Source organism: Takifugu flavidus, chromosome 19 (assembly GCF_003711565.1).
Source record: "Takifugu flavidus isolate HTHZ2018 chromosome 19, ASM371156v2, whole genome shotgun sequence".
NCBI classification, from domain to species: domain Eukaryota; kingdom Metazoa; phylum Chordata; class Actinopteri; order Tetraodontiformes; family Tetraodontidae; genus Takifugu; species Takifugu flavidus.
Genome location: NC_079538.1, coordinates 161,937 through 184,877, shown reverse-complemented (window position 1 = coordinate 184,877; position 22,941 = coordinate 161,937). Strand labels below are relative to the sequence as shown.

General features: G+C 42.9%; 1 protein-coding gene across 4 annotated transcripts in view; it reads left to right on the top strand.

The window, feature by feature from the left end:
• Positions 1–144: 144 nt before the first annotated feature.
• Positions 145–22,941, top strand: part of rev3l (REV3 like, DNA directed polymerase zeta catalytic subunit) — a 42,431-nt gene continuing 19,634 nt past the window's right edge. For 3 of the 4 annotated variants that reach the window (XM_057017826.1, XM_057017825.1, XM_057017823.1), the window contains exons 1-9: positions 146–721; positions 12,765–12,954; positions 13,047–13,121; positions 13,295–13,455; positions 16,568–16,715; positions 16,848–16,942; positions 17,160–17,264; positions 18,836–18,920; positions 21,634–21,776. In XM_057017826.1, coding sequence (XP_056873806.1) covers positions 583–721; positions 12,765–12,954; positions 13,047–13,121; positions 13,295–13,455; positions 16,568–16,715; positions 16,848–16,942; positions 17,160–17,264; positions 18,836–18,920; positions 21,634–21,776 — 1,141 coding nt within the window. In that variant the 5' untranslated portion in view covers positions 146–582. Of the gene's footprint in view, positions 722–12,764; positions 12,955–13,046; positions 13,122–13,294; positions 13,456–16,567; positions 16,716–16,847; positions 16,943–17,159; positions 17,265–18,835; positions 18,921–21,633; positions 21,777–22,941 lie in introns of all 4 variants that reach the window. The other variant, XR_008947546.1, reaches the window with a different exon arrangement.

Below are 22,941 nucleotides of genomic sequence, written 5' to 3'. Positions count from 1 at the left end.
TGGTCGAGGTCTGCTCTTTCTGAGTGCTTTTTTCGGTGTGTCAGACTACACAATTAGTACGGCCATGCTGGTGTATGGTACTTTTACTTTGAAAATACAACCGGAAATCGCACTACAGTGGCACTCTTACGAATTTACTTGGTTTATGCAGCAGTTAGCTTTAGCCTGTTATGGTAGCAGCAGCAACGCTGAGGATCTGGATGATGAATGAGCCGGGACTGAGTGGCTGAGACTGCTGCTTAGATGAGATTTACAAAGACACTCCTGTATACCGGAAGAGTCTTTAGCGTCTTACCGATTGGACACAGACAGACGCCGTAGAAACGGAGCTAAATCACGGGACAGCTAACATTACACCATGGATCTCGGAGCCGCGAAACGCACCGTGCAGTCGAGTCCCTGAGGGTGTGCATCAGTCACAGGGATCCTTGTTTTTTTTTTTTCATGGAACATATCCTGACGATTTTTGTTCTTTGTCGATATTTTTCCGCCGTGACAGCGCCTCTCTGAGCTGGTATGTGTTGCTCGCCCAGCGCCAAAGCTTTTATGGAGTTATAAAATCAGTTTTTGGTGGCAGCAGTCATGTTCGCCGTGCGAGTCGTCACGGCTGACTACTACCTGGCGAGCCCCGTGAAAGACCTGGACGTGTGCTATTCTGAATTCAGGGAGAGCAACGTGAAGAAGGTGCCGGTGGTACGGATATTTGGAGCGACCCCAGCAGGTCAGTTCAACGTATTTGTATTTGTCTGCATATGGCTATTTTTGCCGAAGGGAAATCTTGACTGCGGTGCCCAGACGAGTGTTTTGACGCACCGTCTCGTCTTCGCCGCAGTGTTACGGTTAAATGTTGAGCTTGTGCCTCACGTCAGACATCCAACGGGTCCGTTCTCCTTTGTTTTGGCTTCCACCATTCTTTGTGGCGATTGTGGCTTCAGGGTTTGCGCTACTTGTAACACGCAGCTCCCCCTCAATGGTTTTATTTCACAGAAATGGCGAACTATGGAGTTGTGACAACCCACGGCGTTTCCTTGTATCTCCCCGTCGTTTCTAGACCGAGATGGCAAGACAATGTTAACTTGTTCATCGCTCTTCATTTAACCTCCTGAATGTATTTTGCAAAAGCACGTTGTCTTCACTAACCACGACGGGACATTAATATGCAGGATTTAAAAATGAGTAAAGCAAGCGAAACCCGTTTCTTTTACATCGTCGTTTGCGCATTTTGCACAGATTTTCCAAAGAGGCAAAGAGATCGTAGATTTGTTTATTCGAGTTGCGTTGATGGGCGGTGGTAGCAGTTGGGAACTGGGCTAAGAAGCAGAAGGTTCTCGGTTCGAGCCCCGGTGCAGACAAACATGGAAGGTGTTCTGGTAGTAGGGGAAGGTGCCATAACATCTTCAGAGCATGTCCGAGGTACACTTGAGCACAGTACCAAACCCACAAATGCTCATTTAGTGCCTTGCGATAAACTGGCCGGCCTTCACCCATTATGTTCCCTTCCCGTGACCCCAAAGGGGATAAAGAAGAAGAAAAGATGAGTTGATGCCACGCAGCAACGCCTTAATCCCTGCTAAACAATGGAAAATCTCCGGTTCAAACAGCATCGTCCTCATCCACTCAGCTTCTTCTGCTAGTGACCAACAGACACTACAATTTCATTTGGCAGGTTAAAACTGCTGCGGTACATTGTCCGAGTTTCTGTGTTCATTACTTTAGTCTCTGGGGTCCAGCATGGCCCCTCTGCCAACTTTGCACTGTCCAACAGGAGATATTTACCGCCCTTCATGACCCTGGAGCAGAGACATGACATGTTAGGACATGCTCTTCATACTGTATGAGTTGCTTTTGTCATTATGGGTAAATGTAGATTGATAATAAATGATAGTTTGGTATAAATGCTGTTAATGTCTTGTTGCTTTTAAAGCTGTTCTAGTGGTAATTTTAAAAATAATAAATTCACTGATTAATATGTTGAATATCGTATACTGTACAAATAGACATAGTTATTATTAATACAGTTACTGGTATCCAAGGTAGATTTCTGTGTCAACTGGATAACTATGACCTGGATGATTGAGAATCTACACAGATACTAATACAGTCTTATCCTTCCATCATTTATCTTGCAGTTTATTTTTATTTTTAGATTGTTTACATTTTCTTATTTGACACAGTTGTGTTGTCTGTGGTCACATTTAAGGAAATGCAGCGATAAAGGGATATTTAGGCTGTCCGTTTGACTCGTGTCAAAATCTCTGGTCTTTTCAACCATGCATAGAAGTAAAGAAACACCTACAGTGAGATTGAACACAGTGGTTGGTGGATTAATGAGAGACTTTCTGCAGCCTGTGCACCCAATTTGCCTCAGCTTCATGTATACCAGAAATAAAATGTTATCACCATCTGGAACATATTGAAGCAGCAACGTTCTTTCTCTAACAGACCACACCTCTGCAGAATGAGCCACCATTAAATATCCTCCATATTTATTCCTGGCAACTTTTCAGACTGGTCTGCAGGGAAGAATCTTAGCTGCTTCCAATGCATCTGCCCCTGTCATTTGTCTTCTCTGTCCTGTTGTTAGTGGTGTTCTTTATGTACCTAGCTCTGCTGACATCCACAGACTATATTCTCCTTGTCCGTCACTGACCCAGGCAAGCCACACTCCCACCAATCACTGGCGTGTAAGTCAACACCATGTTTCCTGTTGTCTTCCCTCCCCTCTCTTTGTTAGTGTTTAGCCTGTTCCAACTGTCTTTTACGGTACATATAGAAGTAACCGCACACTTCTGAGAATTTCCATGCCAGTACTCAGCAAACCTCCTTGTGGTAAACCTTTTGGAGAGGGTCAATCTCTTCTTTTGAGAGAACCTGACCTGAGACAGTAGGGGCCATGCATTTGGGTTCTTTTCTTAGACCTGTGTGGTTGAGGGTTTGTTGGAGGGAGGGAGTGCATGACCAATTGACCTGAATGAGAGGAGCACAGTGAGGGGTAAAAGTGAGGGGGCCTCTTCCTTCCACAAGGTTTAGTTCTCTCCATGGGAACCATTAAGCCATCTGAAGGAATTCGTCTGGTACCATTAATAGGATATAAAGAGGATTCATTAGGCAGAAGGTCATTTTCTCATTAATTGCTTACTCTATGTTCTCCCTGTCACTTCAGATACCATCCTTTGATGGTTCAGTTACTTTTAATTTCTTGAAATTATATTAAATGAAATGCACAAATCTGCAAGATGCAAGCCTAAAAAGATGTTAGAAATTTTAAATGAATATTTTTTAAAGCCCATTGGGGTTCTGAAGATGCCACTCATGATGTTCAGTCCTACAGCAGTCCTCAGTCTGTTTATTTTATTTATATCTGCTAGTTTCATTTGGTATTAAAATTTATGTTTTTTGAATACAGTTGGTACTTCTTCAATGTACAGATGTACAATGACTGTCAAAGTGAAAGGTTTTTGCAATTTATCTACAAACATTTCAACGCAGCTGCACACCTTGCACTAAAGTTGTGTGCTGGCATATGCTCTTCTACGCAGTCTGTCCCACTCCCCCAAAATATTCCAGTATTCCCAAAAGAGAAAAAGGAAGGTGAGACTTGATGGGCCAGGGCCACTGGCACTGTCGGAAGGAAACCCACTAGTATTTTAAAGTAGATAAACATCTCCCTAAAACAAAGGAAATACTTTTGCAAGACAAGGTATCTTAAAGGGGAGGAAGATACTTGTTGCTCACACGTTCATAAATCTACTTTAACTCTATCTTTGTGTGAATTAAGTCACTTCATGCTGCTACCACGCCTAGAACACCCAGTCAGCATAATCGTAATGCAGAGAGCTTTTTCTACAGGCCAATTCAGCAACAAATTGTGTCTAAAGTGTTTGGTTGCACCTGGCCATAGTATGTTTACTAATGAATGCCATTCTGTCAGGCAGAGGTTGCTGTGGAAGCCCAGCTCTCAAGGTTCTTATATTTCATAAACTGTCTGCAGGTCTTTTTGTGAGACAGTTTTGCATATATCACCTCTCTGACACGAGAATCTGCATCTCTGATTCCATTGGGAGATCAACTTCAACCTGCATAGAAAGGGTGTGTGCAAAGTGAAATGCATTGTCTTCGTGTGAGTATGTGTGTACTGTCACTCCTTTGTAGAATGCAGCAGATAAGTTGGCGTCACTGTGTTGTGACGTGTGACAGAGTTAGTCAGAGAGAGAGAGATGTGTTTTGAATATCTAATTTCACCAAAGCTGAGAAAAGGAGCAAGGTGTTGGTTGAAAATGAATCCTGTTGTCTGGCTCAGAGACTGCCAGCCTTGATCAGAGAGGAAATGGACACAGACACACAGGGCAGTCTCAAGCACCATAGCAACCAGTAGTCTTATCTTCGAGTCTGTAGCCCTTTTGTAGGCTTTCCCTTTCTATCCTGTTGGTGACTCGGTTAAGGTTTTACTTATCCATTTCTGATCTTTGGGATATGATGCAGGACTCCCATCACCCTGATTAGCTTAAATAGCATGTAAATAAGATGAGCACAACAGGTGATGATGGCGTGTTGCAACAAACAACCCCAGCAAACACTTTAACTGACTCATGTTTGTTTTATCTCAGGCTTTAAAAAAATCAGTGAGTTACACATTTTGTTCATACCACTCAATTTTGATATATGTTTGCTTGTACAGCAAATGGTTCCCCTTAAAGAGGGCTGGTTGTTATAGCAACACTGTTGGGAAATAGCTGATTCTGATTGAATATTGGCTGCCTTTGTCATGTGTGGCTGTTCACAGTAACCTGTTATCCGCCGTGCCTTTTTGATTTTAGCAAAGGCATTTTTGTGAGTTTTTTTTTTTTTACAATAAATGCTATGTTGTTTTTTTTATTCCCCCAACCATATGCAACTGCAGCCAAGCCAGCCAGTTTTTTAAAATATAGTATTTTATTATAGCATCCTTTATTATAGCATCCTATTTTATTATAGCATCCATCCCTAGCATCCTATAGATCCTTTTCTAAAACAAGTACCAGTATATGTCATTAGTTTTAGTATTTTACAGGCTTATATAGACTCAGAATATAGTAAACTTCAGTCAATATTAATAAAAAAAAATTCTGTGGAAGTGAAGTTGTTGCATTTAACCCGTTACAAAAATGTTGTTTCTCTTGATTCTGAATTTGTATTTTTTTTTAATATGATTTGCTCCTTGACTACATTCAGATTAAAGCTTGTGAAAATGTCCTGCAAATTGCCTGCTACATGGTTTTAATAAAAAGTTTATAGTAATCACAGTGAATTTGACACCACTGAAATCTTTTAATTCATCGTTTTGCTTCACGTACAGCCGCCTTTTCTTTTAACCAAATTGGGCCTCCTTGCTTGATATCTGCTTTTCCCTCATGGAGAAAGACACGGAGTGTATTGCACTTTTGACCCTCACTGTCATCTCCTGCACCCTCACTGCTCTCCACCCCCTTTACTTCTTATCTACCCCCCCCCCCCCCCCCCCCCCCCCCCTTCCCCCCACTCTCTTGCATGCCTGAACACAAAGACTGCAGTGGTCATTAGTGAGGTCAAATACGTTCATAGGACAGCTCCTCTTTTGGGTTTGGGGTAGCCCAGAGTTTATGCACTGTTTCTTTGCTAAGCCTTCCTGCTTTTAGCAAAATCTCAAGCCACCAGGAGAACCTTACCTAGATGTTGTTCACTTGGCAACATATAAAAGATCAAAATACATTTGTTGGTTTGATTCTGTAGCAGAGCAGTTTATTTATATCGAGTTGTATTATCTTATTTGATAAATTAGCAGTTTAATTAAATAATTATGAGGGGAAAATTTTTTAAAATACATTTTAAATACATTCCTTTGTTACTTTGTTGCCTGTCCTGTTTACACAAGAGGTTATTGCTTCATCACTAAATAGGTTGATGTCTCATATTTGTGTCTGAGCTGGAGTGACGCATTAATGATCTTGTGTTCTTTTATTTTTTTTAACAGTGTATTAGATTTTGGTAGCCATAGAAAACTCAGTTGTCTGAATTATGAGTGTTCATCTTAAAGACAAACTACAATAAAAAGGATCTTTATTTTGATTGCCTGAGATTAAGATTAGATTGTAGATTATTGTATGTGACACACATCTAAAATGAGGAGAGAGAACCTCAACCTGTGATCATTATCATCACAGTCTTTGGAAAGGGCTGTTTGTCAGTATCAGAAAATGCCACTTCAGGTTCATCTGCAGATGCAGATGTGTCTTCTTCAGAGTCAGGTTACTGGTTCATTCTAAATACGTTTTTGGTAGCTCTGTTCAATCTTACCTCTGACAACATCTTATGCGTGGTGCATACCTGATGTGTTTGCATACTAAAGCAGCTTTTCCATGCTGCAAACTCAACTTGACTGTGAGGGGAATTTAATCGAGGATCTTTCTGAGTCAAAATCAAATCAATCTTTATTTATATAATGTCTGTTTTAATCAAAATTGTTTTAGGCGCTTTACAGAATCCCAGGGCCTGACCCCCAACAAGCTACAGTGGCAAGGAAAAACTCTTCTCACCTTGCGGCTCACCTTGAGTAGGACCAGGCTCATGTAGGGGGACCCTACTGCTGATGGCCGGCTGGGTAGAAAGAGAGGAGAAGGGGGAGGACAAGTGGAGGAGAGAATAGGCAGAGATCATAGAGATACATTAATAATACAAGATGCTGGTATAAGAGTAGAGTGGGTCAGCAGGGTCAGAGGTTGGCAGGCCAGTGTACAGCTATAAAGGTGGCTAGACTTGTTGATGGATACAGAGAAAGGCGGGTGGGGAGAAGCAGAGAAACGACACAAGAAATAGCATCATCACTGATCTACTGAGTGAAGTGGAGACGAAACGAGTCGAGTTGAGTCTCAACCAATGAGAGACGACATTACCTTGGTCTTATATCTATCCACTTAATTTTTTTTCCACTAAGATAATTCTGTTCAAAATCCTGCTTTGATTGCTAGCTGGTGTAGGTTTGGAGACGGTACATCTTTTCAGCTCAACCTACCGTGCTGGTAAATACCTTATTCACACAGGTGCACACCATTTCTGTATCCAATGTCGTCCCAGACCCGATGGCTGCAAGACTGTCTTCTTTATAGACTAATATGACCATGGAATTAAGATACAACATGCATATCGTGTGTTTAAACTTTCAAATTCCACTGAGACTTGTTGATATAGTAACTGCTATATTATTGCTTACAAGGTTAGTTACTTTCTTATTTACTTTATTAGTGACTGGGAAAAGGTAGATATTACATTAAGGGCATTGCATGGTTCACATTTATTCTTTTTTCTGAGATTTTATGATTTAAGCCACTTAGAATTGGTGATTTAACACACTTGCATCTATTCCCACTACATCTTAGACTTTCTCCCTTCAAGGTGCATTACTACAACTTATGATGTCTTTTTACCATTCAAAAATGTGAGCAAAATGTTATTGGCCACCTTATTGGGACCAGATCCCAAGAAATCCAGTTATTTCTTATTGGTGTCTACTCAAAAATCAGAGACAGAATCTAAAAGAAAGCCTGTGATTTAGGCCCTCTGCACACTTATGCTCTTTCATTATAGTCAATCCTTGTTCTTCCATGCAGGCACTACATTTGAAGATTAGGGTCATCCATCTATGCATCCATCCATCCATCCATCCTGGATGGAGAATCAAATCAATCTTTATTTATATAGCGTCTTTTACAATCAAAATTGTTTCAAGGCGCTTTCCAGAATCCCAGGGCCTAACCCCAGACAAGCAACGGTGGCAAGGAAAAACTCCCCTTTAATAGAAAGAAACCTTGAGCAGGACCAGGCTCATGTAGGGGGACCCTCCTGCTGATGGCCGGCTGGGTAGCGAGAGAGGAGAGGGAGAGGGAGAAGGAGAGGAAGAAGGAGGAGAGGGAGAAGGAGAGGACGGGCACAGAGCACAGAAACACATACAAAAATACACTATTTATACAGCGGGTCAGCAGGGCCGGAGGTCATCATGCAGCTCCGAAGGCGGCGATACCTGTAAATGAATAAAGAAGGTGGGGGGAGAAGAAAAACTACACAAGAATCAGCATAACGAGTCTGCTTGATGAGGAGGAGGAAAGGAGAGGAAACCATGACCCAGTGGGGTGACAGAGGCTTGTAAGGTGATCATGTTTCCGGACCCCGGCCTATAACAGCATAGCCAAGATGTTAACCTAATGATTAGACGGAGGAGGAGCAGCGACTCTACTCCGAGCTCCTCACGGATGGCAGAGCTTCTCACCCTATCTCTAAGGGAGAGCCCAGCCACCCTACGGAGAAAGCTCATTTCGGCCGCTTGTACCCGTGATCTTGTTCTTTTGGTCATTACCCAAAGCTCATGACCATAGGTGAGGGTAGGAACGAAGATCGACCGGTAAATTTCTTCACCACTACGGACCGGTGCAGAGTCCGCATTACTGCGGACGCCGCACCGATCCGCCTGTCGATCTCCCGCTCCATTCTTCCCTCACTCGTGAACAAGACCCCGAGGTACTTGAACTCCTCCACTTGGGGCAGGATCTCCTCCTTGACCCGGAGAAGGCACTCCACCTTTTTCCGGTTGAGAACCATGGCCTCGGATTTGGAGGTGCTGATTTTCATCCCAGCCGCTTCACATGCGGCGGCGAACCGATCCAGTGATAGTTGAAGGTCACGGGCCGATGACGTCAACAGGACCACATCATCCGCAAAAAGCAGAGACCCGATCCTGAGGTCACCAAACTGGATCCCCTCAACACCATGACTGCACCTAGAAATTGTGTCCATAAAAATTATGAACAGAATCGGTGACAAAGGGCAGCCCTAGCGGAGACCAACCCTCACCGGAATCGAGTTCGACTTACTGCCAGCAATTCGGACCAAACTCTGGCACCGATCGTACAGGGAGCGGACGGCCCATATCAGCGGGCCCGACACCCCATACTCTCGGAGAACCCGACACCCCATACTCTCGGAGAACCCCCCACAGGAACCCCCGAGGGACACGGTTGAATGCCTTCTCCAAGTCCACAAAACACATGTGGACTGGTTGGGCAAACTCCCATGCACCCTTGAAGACCTTGCTGAGGGTGTAGAGCTGGTCCACTGTTCCACGCCCAGGACGAAAACCACATTGCTCCTCCTGAATCCGAGGTTCGACTTTCCGGCGGACCCTCCTCTCCAGTACCCCTGAATAGACCTTACCAGGGAGGCTGAGGAGTGTGATCCCCCTATAGTTGGAACACACCCTCCGGTCCCCCTTCTTAAAAAGAGGGACTACCACCCCGGTCTGCCCAATCCAGCGGCACTGCCCCCGATGTCCACGCGATGTTGCAGAGTCGAGTCAACCATGACAGCCCTACAACATCCAGAGCCCTAAGGAACTCCGGGCGGATCTCATCCACCCCCGGGGCCTTGCCACCGAGGAGTTTTTTGACTACCTCGGCAACTTCAGCCCCGGAGATATGAGAGCCCATCTCAAGGTCCCCAGGCCCTACTTCCTCACTGGAAGGCGTGTTGGTGGGATTGAGGAGGTCCTCAAAGTATTCCTTCCACTGATCCACAACATCCCGAGTTGAGGTCAGCAGCACACCATCACCACTATACACAGTGTTGACAGTGCACTGCTTCCCCCTCCTCAGACGCCGGATGGTGGTCCAGAACCTTTTCGAGGCCATCCAAAAGTTGTTCTCCATGGCCTCACCGAACTCTTCCCACACCCGGGTCTTTGCCTCGGCAACGGCCGTAGCTGCACTCCGCTTGGCATGCCGGTACCCATCTGCTGCCTCAGGAGTCCCACATGCCAGTAAGGCCCGATACGACTCCTTCTTCAGCTTGACGGCATCCCTCACCGCTGGTGTCCACCAGTGGGTTCGGGTATTGCCGCCACGACAGGCACCAACCACCTTGCGGCCACAGCACCGGTCAGCCGCCTCAACAATGGAGGCACGGAACATGGTCCACTCGGACTCAATGTCCCCCGCCTCCCCCGGGACATGTTCAAAGCTCTCCCGGAGGCGTGAGTTGAAGCTCCTTCTGACAGGGGACTCTGCCAGGCGTTCCCAGCAGACCCTCACAACACGTTTGGGCCTGCCAGGTCTGTCCGTCATCCTTCCCCACCATCGGAGCCAACTCACCACCAGGTGGTGATCAGTTGACAGCTCCGCCCCTCTCTTCACCCAAGTGTCCAGAACATGCGGCCGCAAATCCGATGACACAACCACAAAGTCGATCATTGATCTGCGGCCTTAGGTGTCCTGGTGCCAAGTGCACATGTGGACGCCTTTATGTCTGAACAAGGTGTTCGTTATGGACAATCTGAGACGAGCACAGAAGTCCAGTAACAAAACACCACTCGGGTTCAGTTTATGCAGCCGGGGATCAGACCGCCAAGGTCCCTGCCTCCGGCCGCTACCCAAAACACAATGCACCCGACCCCCTTGGCCCCTCCTACAGGTGGTGAGCCCACGGGAAGGGGGTCCCATGTTGCCTCTTCGGGCTGTGCCCGGCCGGACTCCATGCGCAGAGGTCCGGCCACCAGGCGCTCGCCAACGTGCCCCACCCCCAGGCCTGGCTCCAGGAGGGGGCCCCGGTGACCCGCATCTGGGTAAGGGAAACGTAGGACCAATGCTGTTCTTCATCATAAGGGGGTCTGGGCTACGTCTGCGTCTGTCTCTGATCAACAAGCCAAAAATCAGCTTCAATTTCTGTGCATTTGAGATTACTTGTTGACTTGGCCAGCTGAGGTTGCACCATCCTAGACTGTTTTTTCCTCTGTTGTTTTGCTTACATATTACTCAAATTTTTAGACTTAATTTAAACCTTGCCTATATCGCACCAGATTAACTGTTTGTTTCCTGTATAATTAACTTTGACCGCACAGTTCTTCCAAGACTCAGTCATATTTTTACTTTTTTACTTTATTCATCTTATAAAGATTATGGTACTTATTACAGCGCTGAGTGTGAATTTCTACATATGCTGATCCTTGTCCTTGCAGCATTTATCGACACTTCACCACTGCTGACTGATTCAGCTGAACACCAGACCTGCCTGAAGCAGCTGATTTTCTTTCATCTCTGTGTAATGTGCTGTGGGGAAATATTGTTCTTCCTTTTCGAGATGATTTGAGATCTCTGTCAAACTGTTGTATGAGGGTAGATAGTGGACGGGATTGGAATCCCAAGTGTTTTCGTGCTGGAGGAATAATACTAAATATCTTTCACGGTACGGCACGGTGGTGTGGTGGTTAGCACTGTTGCCTCACAGCAAGAAGGCCCCGGGTTCGATCCCCAGTTGGCACTGAGGCTGGGGACTTTCTGTGTGGAGTTTGCATGTTCTCCCTGTGCCTGCGTGGGTTCTCTCCGGGTACTCCGGCTTCCTCCCACAGTCCAAAGACATGCATGATTGGGGATTAGGCTTATTGGAAACTCTAAATTGCCCGTAGGTGTGAGTGTGAGAGTGAATGGTTGTCTGTCTATATGTGTTAGCCCTGCGATTGACTGGCGTCCAGTCCAGGGTGTACCCTGCCTCCGCCCATTGTGCTGGGATAGGCTCCAGCCCCCCCGCGACCCTCAGTGGAGGAACAAGCGGTAGAAAATGAGTGAGATCTTTCTTCTATTTCTAAGGCAGACATGGCTGGACAGGCATCAAACTTTCATTTCATAATGCCTCCTGTTGTCCAACTGGCTTTCATCCAATCAGCAATGTCAGACAAATACAGAGATAAAGGTTTCATTTGACATCATTTTTTCCTCTATTTGCCTCAAACCAGGAACATCTGTTTTGTTTTTCCCAATCAAAGAAGTCATTTATTCTCTAACAGTTTGTGCTGTGAATTAATTATTGTTCTTGCTATGATAAGAACACCAGCAGATTTAATATTTGCAAATGAATTTGATGCATGCGTATTTTTAAATAGTGAGCAAAAAAATTTAAGTGGTAACTCTAGGCATATAGAAAAGTTGTAACGTACAAACTGGTGTATGCGCTTTGAATCAGCTGGAAAATACTGCAAGGTCAGGTCTAAACATCCAAGTATAGGAGGAGACTCATATTGACATAACTGCAGTTCCTGAGCCCCTCAAAAACAAATTTAAACCTAAACTCCATCTAACCATAATTGTAAAACCAACTAAACCTTGCCAAAATATCTTAACTTTTCAAAAATGTCCACACTTTAAAAAGTAAATGCTTATTTTGTATGTCTATTTTGAAGGAATTGGACAGTCAGCTAAGGTCAACATGGTTCAGCTCCGCTGATGCTCAGCTCAGCTGCCAAGACTTATGTGTTTCATTCTTCTCCATCCGCCCACTATTGTAGTGATGTTCCTCCTCCCTGACCCTAACCCTGTGTAGTGATTAAGCTTGTGACCCACATTCTGTTTTAGGTCAGATTGTATAGGTATGCATGTATGTGTATAGGAAAACAATGTATAGGGAAAAAAATGTAAAATAATATTAAAGTATTTTTGTAATAGAGAGTGAGATTTACTACTCAGAGGAACTTTGCAGGCGCTCACCCCTCCCCAGTTCCATCACAGTTTTAATTCCTCAGACTGATTAGAACTGGACTGAAATAATAATTTATACTGATGAAGCGCATAGTGTATACGGTGTATTTCTCCCATTTTATGCTGACAAGTTTCTTTCTGAGATGAATACATTCAGCTGTTTGGTGCCACCCCACTTGATATTGCATGATATTTGTATTTGGACTTTTTAACTGAGTGTTTATTTATTTTCTTCAGGTCAAAAAACTTGCCTTCATCTTCATGGAATTTTCCCCTACATTTATGTGCCATATGATGGCTATAACCAGCAGCCTGAGCGCTACATGCGGCTGGTGGCATTCAGCATTGACAGGGCTCTCAACGTCACCATGGGAAACCCTTCCTCCAGTGCACAACATATCTTCAAAGTGGCACTGGTTTCTGGCATGTAGGTGATTCACATGTATTTCTTACAAAACCTCCAAAGATTAAGGAACAGCTTCACATTCATATTTATGTTTCTTTGTTCTTGTCTTATAGGCCATTCTATGGTTACCATGCCAAGGAAAAACTTTTCATGAAGATTTATCTGTATAATCCTCAAATGGTGAAAAGGTAAGCTTAATGCAGATCAGTTCAACACTTCAATGCAAACAATACTTGTTCCAAGCTGTGTGTGGTTTTGCCAGTGCCACACTCTCATGCTTGTGCATCATGTTATCAAAGTGAACAAACCATGTATTTCCAGCAATTGGTAAACATGTAACAGTAGTTGTCACTTTTTATAGGGTTTGTGATCTCCTACAAAGTGGGGCAGTGATGAACAAGAGCTACCAGCCCCACGAGGGCCACATCCCCTACCTACTGCAACTCTTTATAGACTACAACCTATACGGAATGAACCTGCTCAACTTGGCAGCGGTTAAGTTTCGCAGGGGAAGAAAAATAGGTATGAAGCTCTAATCACAGCCCTTCATTTTTATTCTTATTCTAATTTTCTGGTTGATTGTACATATTTCCTCCAATACTAACCTTTCGTAATGATATATTTGTTATCTGTAGTGCTTGGATGTTTACCATATTACCTAAACTGATTACTGTTTCAAAGTAAAATAACAAACAAAACCATTTACTCATGAACCTTAATAGTGACTAGGACAATTCATCTCGGTCTTGGTTATGGTCATGGTTATTCTGTGGAGTAGCAATAAAATCAAAACAGTTTGAAAAGTACTGCTTGTTTAGTAATACTAATGCATGTGTTATCTTTGGGCATATTTGGGAGCTTATAGTGTGATCAGTTGTGATGTCATGTAGCCTGCGTAAAAACGCTCTGTTCCTCAAACTGTAAACTATAACAAGAAAGCAGCATATCCCAGCTTTCTTCTTCTGATCCCTGTTGAACCAGATGCTCAGAAATTCAACTCAACCTTCTCCTAATGAAAAACCCTTTATGACCAAGTGCATTTAATCATGGTTTAGTCCTATGCTTCCTGAGGATGAAACCCCCACCCATCATGTGCTGAAAGAGCCTCTCTTCTCTCAGAGAGCATCCAGCCCTGCAGAAAGCCATTATTCATTGAGCACAGACAATCCAACTATAGAGATTAATAAAGGTTGTTTTTTTTGTAAACTTCATGCTTGACTCTCTTCCTTCAAAACAAGGGTCCCATGCTTGATTTATTTCTTCCCTGGTGCAATCAACAGAAACGCGGCTTCCGAGCCCCATACAACAAAGAGTGCAAAACGCTCTTATAATGGATACATCTACAGTGGTGGTCAAAAGTTTACATACACTTGTAAAGAACATAATGTCATGGCTGTCTTGAGTTTCCAGTTATTTCTACAACTCTGATTTTTCTCTGATATAGTGATTGGAACAGATCCTTCTTTGTCACAAAAAACTTTCATGAAGTTTGGTTCTTTTATGATTTTATTATGGGTAAACTGAAAGTGTGACCAAATCTGCTGGGTCACAAATATACATACAGCAACATGAATGAGCAATTTTGGAGACTTAGAAAGTTGTGTCAATGACAATGAGCTTCATAGCATGGCCTCTTAACTTCTTGTGAGTGATCATGAGTGACTACAGCTGGTGACTTCTCTGAGGCCATTTAAAAAGGGCTCATTGGATAAAAACACCCACGAACACTACAATGGGAAAGTCAAAGGAGCTCAGCACAGATCTGAAAAAGAGAATCATTGACTTGAACAAGTCAGGAAAGTCACTTGGAGCCATTTCAAAGCAGCTGCAGGTTCCAAGAGCAACAGTGCAAACAATTGTTTGTAAGTATAAAGTGCATGGCGCTGTTTTGTCACTGCCACGATCAGGAAGAAAATGCAAGCTGTCACCTGCTGCTGAGAGAAAACTGGTCAGGAGGGTGAAGAGTCAACCCAGGAGCACCAAAAAGCACATCTGCCAAGAATTAGAAGCTGCTGGAACACAGGTGTCAGTGTCCACAGTCAAGCGTGTTTTGCATCGCCAAGGACTGAGAGGCTGCCGTGCAAGAAGGAAGCCCTTGCTCCAAAAGCGGCACCTTAAGGCTCGACTAAAGTTTGCTGCTGATCACATGGACAAAGATAAGACCTTCTGGAGGAAAGTTCTGTGGCCAGATGAAACAAAAATTGAGCTGTTTGGCCACAATGCCCAGCAATATGTTTGGAGGAGAAAAGGTGAGGCCTTTAACCCCAAGAACACCATGCCTACCATCAAGCACGGTGGTGGTAGTATTATGCTGTGGGCCTGTTTTGCTGCCAATGGAACTGGTGCTTTACAGAGAGTCAATGGGACAATGAAGAAGGAGGATTACCTTCAAATTATTCAAGAAAACCTAAAGTCATCAGCCCGAAGGTTGGGTCTTGGGCGCAGTTGGGTGGTCCAACAGGACAATGACCCCAAACACACATCAAAAGTGGTAATGGAATGGCTAAATCAGGCTAGAATTAAGGTTTTAGAATGGCCTTCCCAAAGTCCTGACTTAAACCCCATTGAGAACATGTGGACAATGCTGAAGAAACAAGTCCATGTCAGAAAGCTAACAAATTTCACTGAACTGCACCAATTCTGTCAAGAGGAGTGGTCAAAGATTCAACCAGAAACTTGCCAGAAGCTTGTGGATGGCTACCAAAAGCGCCTAATTGAAATAGAAATGGCCAAGGGACATGTAACCAAATATTAGCATTGCTGTATGTATATTTTTGACCCAGCTGATTTGGTCACATTTTCAGTTTACCCATAATAAAGTCATAAAAGAATCAAACATCATGATTGTTTTTTGTGACAAAGAAGTATCTGTTCCAATCATTCTATCAGAGGAAAATCAGATTTGTAGAAAAAACTGGAAACTCAAGATAGCATGACATTATGTTCTTTACAAGTGTATGTGAACTTTTGACCACCACTGTATATACATTTTTCTCTCCCCTGCAGCTCAAAGTTAAAAAAAAAGAAAAAAAAAAGGTCCATTACCGTATTTAAGTACCATATTTACCGTATATAAGTCCATTCACTTTCTGAATCTATGATGTGGAAAGAGAGATTGGACTTATTTTTGTATGAACAGAAGACCTTAACCAATCCTTGATAATGAAAGTTATTACAGTTTATTAAAAAAAAATCAAAATAAAACCATAAGACTGTACGTGTGCAAAAAATCGTACCTTTACCTTAGACACAAACACATCATACAAAATGTGCATATCTGGATTGTAATGTTGCCCTAACTTGTCATTAGATTAGATTAGATTAGAAGATTTGGGAACAACAGCCTCTCACCTGTTCACCAGATCTGGTGTTAAATATGAATTTACCTTTAAAAATATGCCGGATATGCTGGACTGCAAATAAGTCAACATAATGCAAGACATTATGTCTGTCTATATTAATCACAAGGATGTGTTGCTTGCCTGGCAGTATATGTTGTTCTGTAGCCTAATGACTAGCTTGATCATCTCCTGGTTAGGCCAGAAAATAGACAGACCAAAATGAGATGTGTGTTGAATAACATGCTAATTTGTTGTTGCAAGAAATTGAGATTGATGTGCTGTCTGTCCTCTAGAAAATGCAGCAGCAGAGGTCGTGGTAGGCTTGCAGTCACCTGGCAGTTGTCCCGGTGTTAGCCCCTTTAAGACCCCCTGTACCTCCAAGGTCAATGACAGTATCCTTGGAGGCACATTTGTCCGGTGGGAAGAGAGCACCTTGCCCTGGTGAGTCCTGTTTACAGTTTTATTAGTCTTTACTGCGGGAATGCATGAAACTGTGGAGAAGGGTATCATTTTTAAAAAAATAAATGAATTAATAAAATTTTTTAAAAAGTCTTGTCTTAAATCCATCTGCAGTTCCTTAGTTCTGGATGAGGTGGAGAAGCAGAGTACTTGTGAGTTGGAGGTTGATGCTGTTGCTGCTGACATCCTTAACCGCATTGAAATACAAAGTAAGCTCTGGTCATAACTTTTAGATTAGTCAGTTGTTAACATCTTTTGCAGCTCACTGCATGCCCTATAATTATTTTTTTATTTAATTAATAATAGGTTGTTATTATTAAAGTGCACTGTCAAAAATGTTCTTAACTGGATTAAAGGTCCACCTACTGATACTAATAAACTGTGAAACTGCCATGCTCTTATGTTTTCACTGTAACGTATGTCCAGATCAGATTGGCAGGAACCCTGGGCTGCAAGCCATCTGGGAGGATGAAAAGCACAGGAGGAGAGAGAACAACCAAGGATCCCAGATAGACACTCCTGACTCACAAGGTGAGCAAAATCACAATTTAATATGCCGTTAGTTTGGGTGAAGCATGTCTGAAACTATTTGCTTAAACTAGATAAAGAGGATGGAGTAAAAATCAGTAAAAAAAAAAAGCAGTAAAAATCAGTTTCCTTAAAGTGTGGTTGAACTGAGCTACAGATCTCTGGAGAGAACCATTGTTCCCTTATGGTAATATAAGAGGATAATAGAGGTATTCTGTTTGTCAGCTTCATTTAAAAATCCTTTTGGAGAGTTTTTCTTTTCTTTCTGAGGGTTTGAGAGTATTTTCCTTTCCTCCAGGAGACGCCCGCTTTCTCATTTAGTCATTTAGTGTAGTTGTTGGTGTCCTGTGGACAAAGCTGAAGCTGCATCAAGCTGTCTGTCTACACCAGGGGTGCTCATTATGTCGATCGTGATCTACCGGTTGATCATGGAGGTAGTACTGGTCGATTGCGGCGTGACATTAAAAAATATCAGCCTATCATTCATCAAGTCATTTGATTGATATACAGGGCAGCCAGTTAGATGACAACTGAATTTGACATTCAGGTGACCAATCAAGCGCAAACAACGGCGCTAAGTGCAGCAGAACTTACAATGTCAGCCTATCATCAATCCTGTTACTTGATTGACATACAGGGCAACCAGTCAGATGACAACTGAATTTTGACCTTTAGGCAAACAACGGCGCTAAGCGCTAAGCTATTCAGCAAATTACCTCTGATTTTAAGCCATCGCTAAATCTTATGGACATCAAAATGAATGAGGGAGCGGGACCAAGTAAGAAGACAAAAACATATCACTTTCATACGGAATGGGAGGTGGACTTTTTTTTCACGATGTCATTTTCGAAGTGCGTTGAAGATTATTAAGTCCAAATACCGTTCCACCATGGCTGATGAATATTTGAAAGTGTGCTTGAGGCTGGCTGTCAGCAGCTACTGTCCGGACTATGCATCCCTGGCTGATTCAAGTCATCAAAGTAAACTCAGGCAATTACAAAAAAAAGTTAATAGTTAATTATGTCTGTTTTGCAATATTGGCTCATTCGGTTATGCAAGGTACTTCAACATACATTGTACATAAAAAGAATCCTCAATACATTTGAAAATAATTAGATGTTTTGCATTTTTGTGGTGGGTAGATCATTTTGACTTGGTCATTTTGTAAGTAGCTCGCATGCTGAAAAAATGTGAGCACCCCTGGTCTACACCAATGTTTGCCATCGTCTTTGCCATCATCATCAATAATTTATGGTCAAAGTATTGACACTCAGAATCACAACCATAAGGAAGTATTAAGTAAACACATTTGGAAGTGAAATGGGTGAAGACATCTGTAAGTGTAGGGAGATGTTTCCACATGCACTGCTTTGTAATGATATATTTTCAGTGTTTTCTGTTCATTTGGTGCCTGATTTTCTGAGGTCTTTGTGCTTTTTTTGAGTCACTTTCCTCAGAGCTCATTATATTGTTTCACCACTTTCAGCATCTGTATTAGGGTTTTGAAAAAAACTAAGTAATATGCAGCAGTAAGTAAATAATTACATCTTGTCTGGATTTCTGCTTTTCTTTAGATCGTGGATTTGTCCCTGTAACAGCGAGTGAGAATATCTTCATGAATAGAGTAAAGGAGATTTTGAAGGAGAATGAGTTTGACATGTAAGTTCCTTTATCTTTATTATATCACCTGTCATGAAGCACTTTTCCACTACACTGTTTGACGGCACATGCTGTGTTAGAACTGTGTTGGTTTTCCATTAAACCTGGGTAGGGCCATCATCTCGAGGCAGTCCCAAACTCTTGTGACGCTGTTAACATTTTAACACACTGTTTTCTCCTGTATTGTCAAAGTTTTAACACAAAACATACTCTGTCGTTTGAGCCTCGAACCAAGTAAAGAAAAACTTAATATTCTTTGAGGGAAAAGAAGAAATGTAAAGGAGAGCCACAGGGAAGGGATGCCTGGACAGACTTGGAGTATATGCTGCATTTACAGAATGTGTGTGTGTCTGTGTGTGTGTGCGCGTATATGTATATATATAATATATAGAATTTTTGTCTGATTTTAAATAACTGCCTCCCGGATCCAAACTGGGAGTGGTTTTTAGAGAAATGGAGCTTGGTAGCTGAAGATTCTGCCTCGCACTACTTTTGGAAACTCCAGTAGAAAACCTGTGTTTTGAGAGCACAGCACTCTGGATGGATGATCAAATCAAATCAATCTTTATTTATATAGCGTCTTATACAATCAAAATTGTTTCAAGGCGCTTTTCAGAATCCCAGGGCCTAACCCCAGACAAGCAACAGTGGCAAGGAAAAACTTCCCTTTAATAGAAAGAAACCTTGAGCAGGACCAGGCTCATGTAGGGGGACCCTCCTGCTGATGGCCGGCTGGGTAGCGAGAGAGGAGAGCAGGCTGGGTGTAGAGTAGAGTAGAGTAGAGTAGAGTAGAGTAGAGTAGAGTAGAGTAGAGTAGAGTAGAGGAGAGGAGAGGAGAGGAGAGGAGAGAGAGGAGAGGAGAGGAGAGGAGAGGAGAGGAGAGGAGAGGAGAGGAGAGGAGAGGAGAGGAAGAGGAGAGGAGAATTTGTCTATGTATGATAGTAACTGGAACTACAGAATTAGTAACAATACGCATTTTCAAAGATGATAAAGACTTGATAGTTTATTTAAATAAGAGGCAGCAAGACCATGAACTCATTTTAAAGGATTTTAAAATCTACTGTAAATTTAACAGGGAACCAATGTAGAGAAGGCAACAGTGGTCTAATGTGGTCTCTGGTCCTGGTTCTCGTCAACACAAGCTGCATTCTCGATGACTTTTGTAGTCAGCCTAAAGTGAATTACAATGATCCAGTCTGGAGGAAATAAATGCAAGGATTAATCTTTCTGCATTTGCTATGGGGCAGGAATTTCCTTTAGTGATGTTGCACAGGTGATAGAAGGCAGACCTTGAGACAGGCCAAATATAGATATCTATATGGGTATCTAAAGACAAATCCTGATTGAACAAGACACCAATGTTCAGGTTCAGCAAGGTTAATACCACTCAGCAAGGCTACATCAGTGGAGAATATATTCCTCAAATGTTTTGGGCCTAGTGTGATAACTTCAGTTCCAAGTTCAACTGTGGTAAATGTCTGGACATCCAGGCCCTTCTGTCTTTGAGGCAGGTCTGGAGTTGCTAGACCTGATGCATTTGGGCTGGCTCCATTGATAGATATAATTGGGTGTCAGCTTAGCACATTGGGTGTAGCTTAGCACATTTATTGAAAGCTTCCTGATTATACTACCAAGGGAGCATGTATAAAATAAATAGAATTGGACCAAGTACTGAGCTTTGTGGAATTCCATGAGAAACTTTAGTGAACAAGCAAGCAAACAGCATGAAACTCCAACAAGCAAAGCAAAACTTTTAATCAAATCTAATAGTTTAATCTTGTCAATGTTCCTGACATCCTGAATTTACATTTTTAGAAGCTGAGGATGGCTTAACTAACCACCTTGGTAGAGTACAGAAACCAATGCTACTTTTAAATAAACAATACTTGGTTGTTCAAGGTGAGCTCACCATAAATGGAATAAGTAATGCTGAAAGTCCAAAAAAGTTTGCATATGAGTTTTCTGAAAGCATTCTTCTCCTGACCTGTCAGCGACCTCAGTTCCTTGGACAATCAGAGCATTAACAGATCTTTATTAAAGGTGCACTATATGAGCAGGACATCACATAATCTTCAAAGTAAATACAAAACAAAACAAGTTCACCCCTCTCTCCAATGTTTCCATGACTGTCATAAACACACATTGAAATCCAAAATGTATCTGTGCTACGCTACCATTGCTAAAATGGTTGCTCTAACCCCACCCTGCCCCTCAACCATCCTGGAACAGAAAAAGCAGTAGAAATACGAAATAAATGTGGACACAGCACAAAACTGTGACGCGTTAAAGCAACTTTTTGACCAACAATAATACTTGTTTATTTCATAAAGTAATGTTTGACATGCTGTAATGCAAAATTTATTTTTTTGCTCATTAGTGTAGTTGCATCGCACATTGTTTTAGACCACCAATATGAGTCGGTCAAACTCGCCATCCTTAGAGGCGGTTGGTGCTTTAATAAAATATAGTACAGTAGGAAATGAGAGGTAGCCTTAAATACACAAGGAGAGGAGGAGAAGTGAGACACATGAAGGTAAATAAGGTTTCATTAGGTAGAGAGGACGGGACAAGACAGGAATCAAACCGAGACCATAAAAAATGAGAAAAAAGCACTTGGAAAGCAGCAGGTCAAAGGTTATGCTGGCCACAATCCTACTTTTTTCAGGAGGCCTAATGACCAACAGGTTAATGATTTTTATCTCACCCTGTTCAGGACACAGAGTTTTTCTGTTGGTGATGGGGAAGACCAGGAAGATTTACTTGATGAACTTACCCTGCATCCTGACTCTCTGACCCCTGAGAGACTACTGTGTACCCCTGCAAATGTTGTGGAGGTGCACAGAGACTTACAGACAGGTGAGGAGAACATTTTGTGGCTACATGAAAGGAGGACTACATTTGTGTAATCAATTTGGTCTTACGCAGTATGTTACAGTTTGAGTCACTGGTTTTCATTTACTGAACGTAGTTTTTGAAACATGCGCGTTGTAGTACTATAAAGCAGCAAGGACTATAAGGCGCACCTAAAACACAGATTTTCTCAAAAATCAACGGTGCGCCTTATAATATGGAGCACCTTGTGTGTGGTCTGAGTTCCAAAATCTACTGTGTGCCTTTGGTGGGTGCACTACGAAAAATGCTCCGCCCATCGATTAGCGGCACACCTATGCGTAAGGACCCCCTAAAATGGCGCCGGTCAAGCGACACGCGTATGAGGCTTACTTTAAACTGCAGGCCATCGAATATGCGGCTGAAAATGGCAATCGCGCAGCTGCAAAACATTTTAATGTAAGTGAGTCCATGGTCAGAAAGTGGAGAAAACAAGAAAGTGAACTGTGCCAAGTGTGGAAGACGAAGCTGAGTTTCCGCGGGGACAAAGCAAGATGGCCCGAGCTGGAAGACCAAGTGGAACAGTTGGGTGTGGAACAGCGAACAACTGGAAGGGGCGTCTCTACTGTCACCATTCGACAAAAGGCCAAAGCGATTGCTGAAGAAATGGACATTGAGCACTTCCAAGGAGATCCGTCTTGGTGTTTTTGCTTTATGAGGAGGCGGCATCTCTCCATACGCACAAGGACAACTGTTGCGCAGCAGCTGCCCATGAATTACCAGGAGAGGGTGGCCATCTTCCGCACCTACTGCTGTGACAAGATAACCGTGCCCAGCCACATCACCAACATGGATGAGATCCCTCTGACTTTTGACATCCCTTTGACCCACACAGTAGAGAAAAAAGGGACCAGCATGGTGGCGATATGCACAACGGGGCACGAGAAGTCGTCGTTCACCATGGTTCTCGGCTGCCACGGAAACGGACAGAGCACTGGATGATGGAAGGCAGACACTCCTTCACAAAGACTATGAGGCAGATAAATACAGAAAATAAATACAGATATAGCACCCGTAACTGAGAATGCGCCTTTTATTACGTGGTCGACTTATGGTCGTGAAAATAAAGTAATTTTAAAATTCAAAACTGTTCACTTTTTGAGTTATTCAAAAGTCAGTCTGTCTGTCTGCC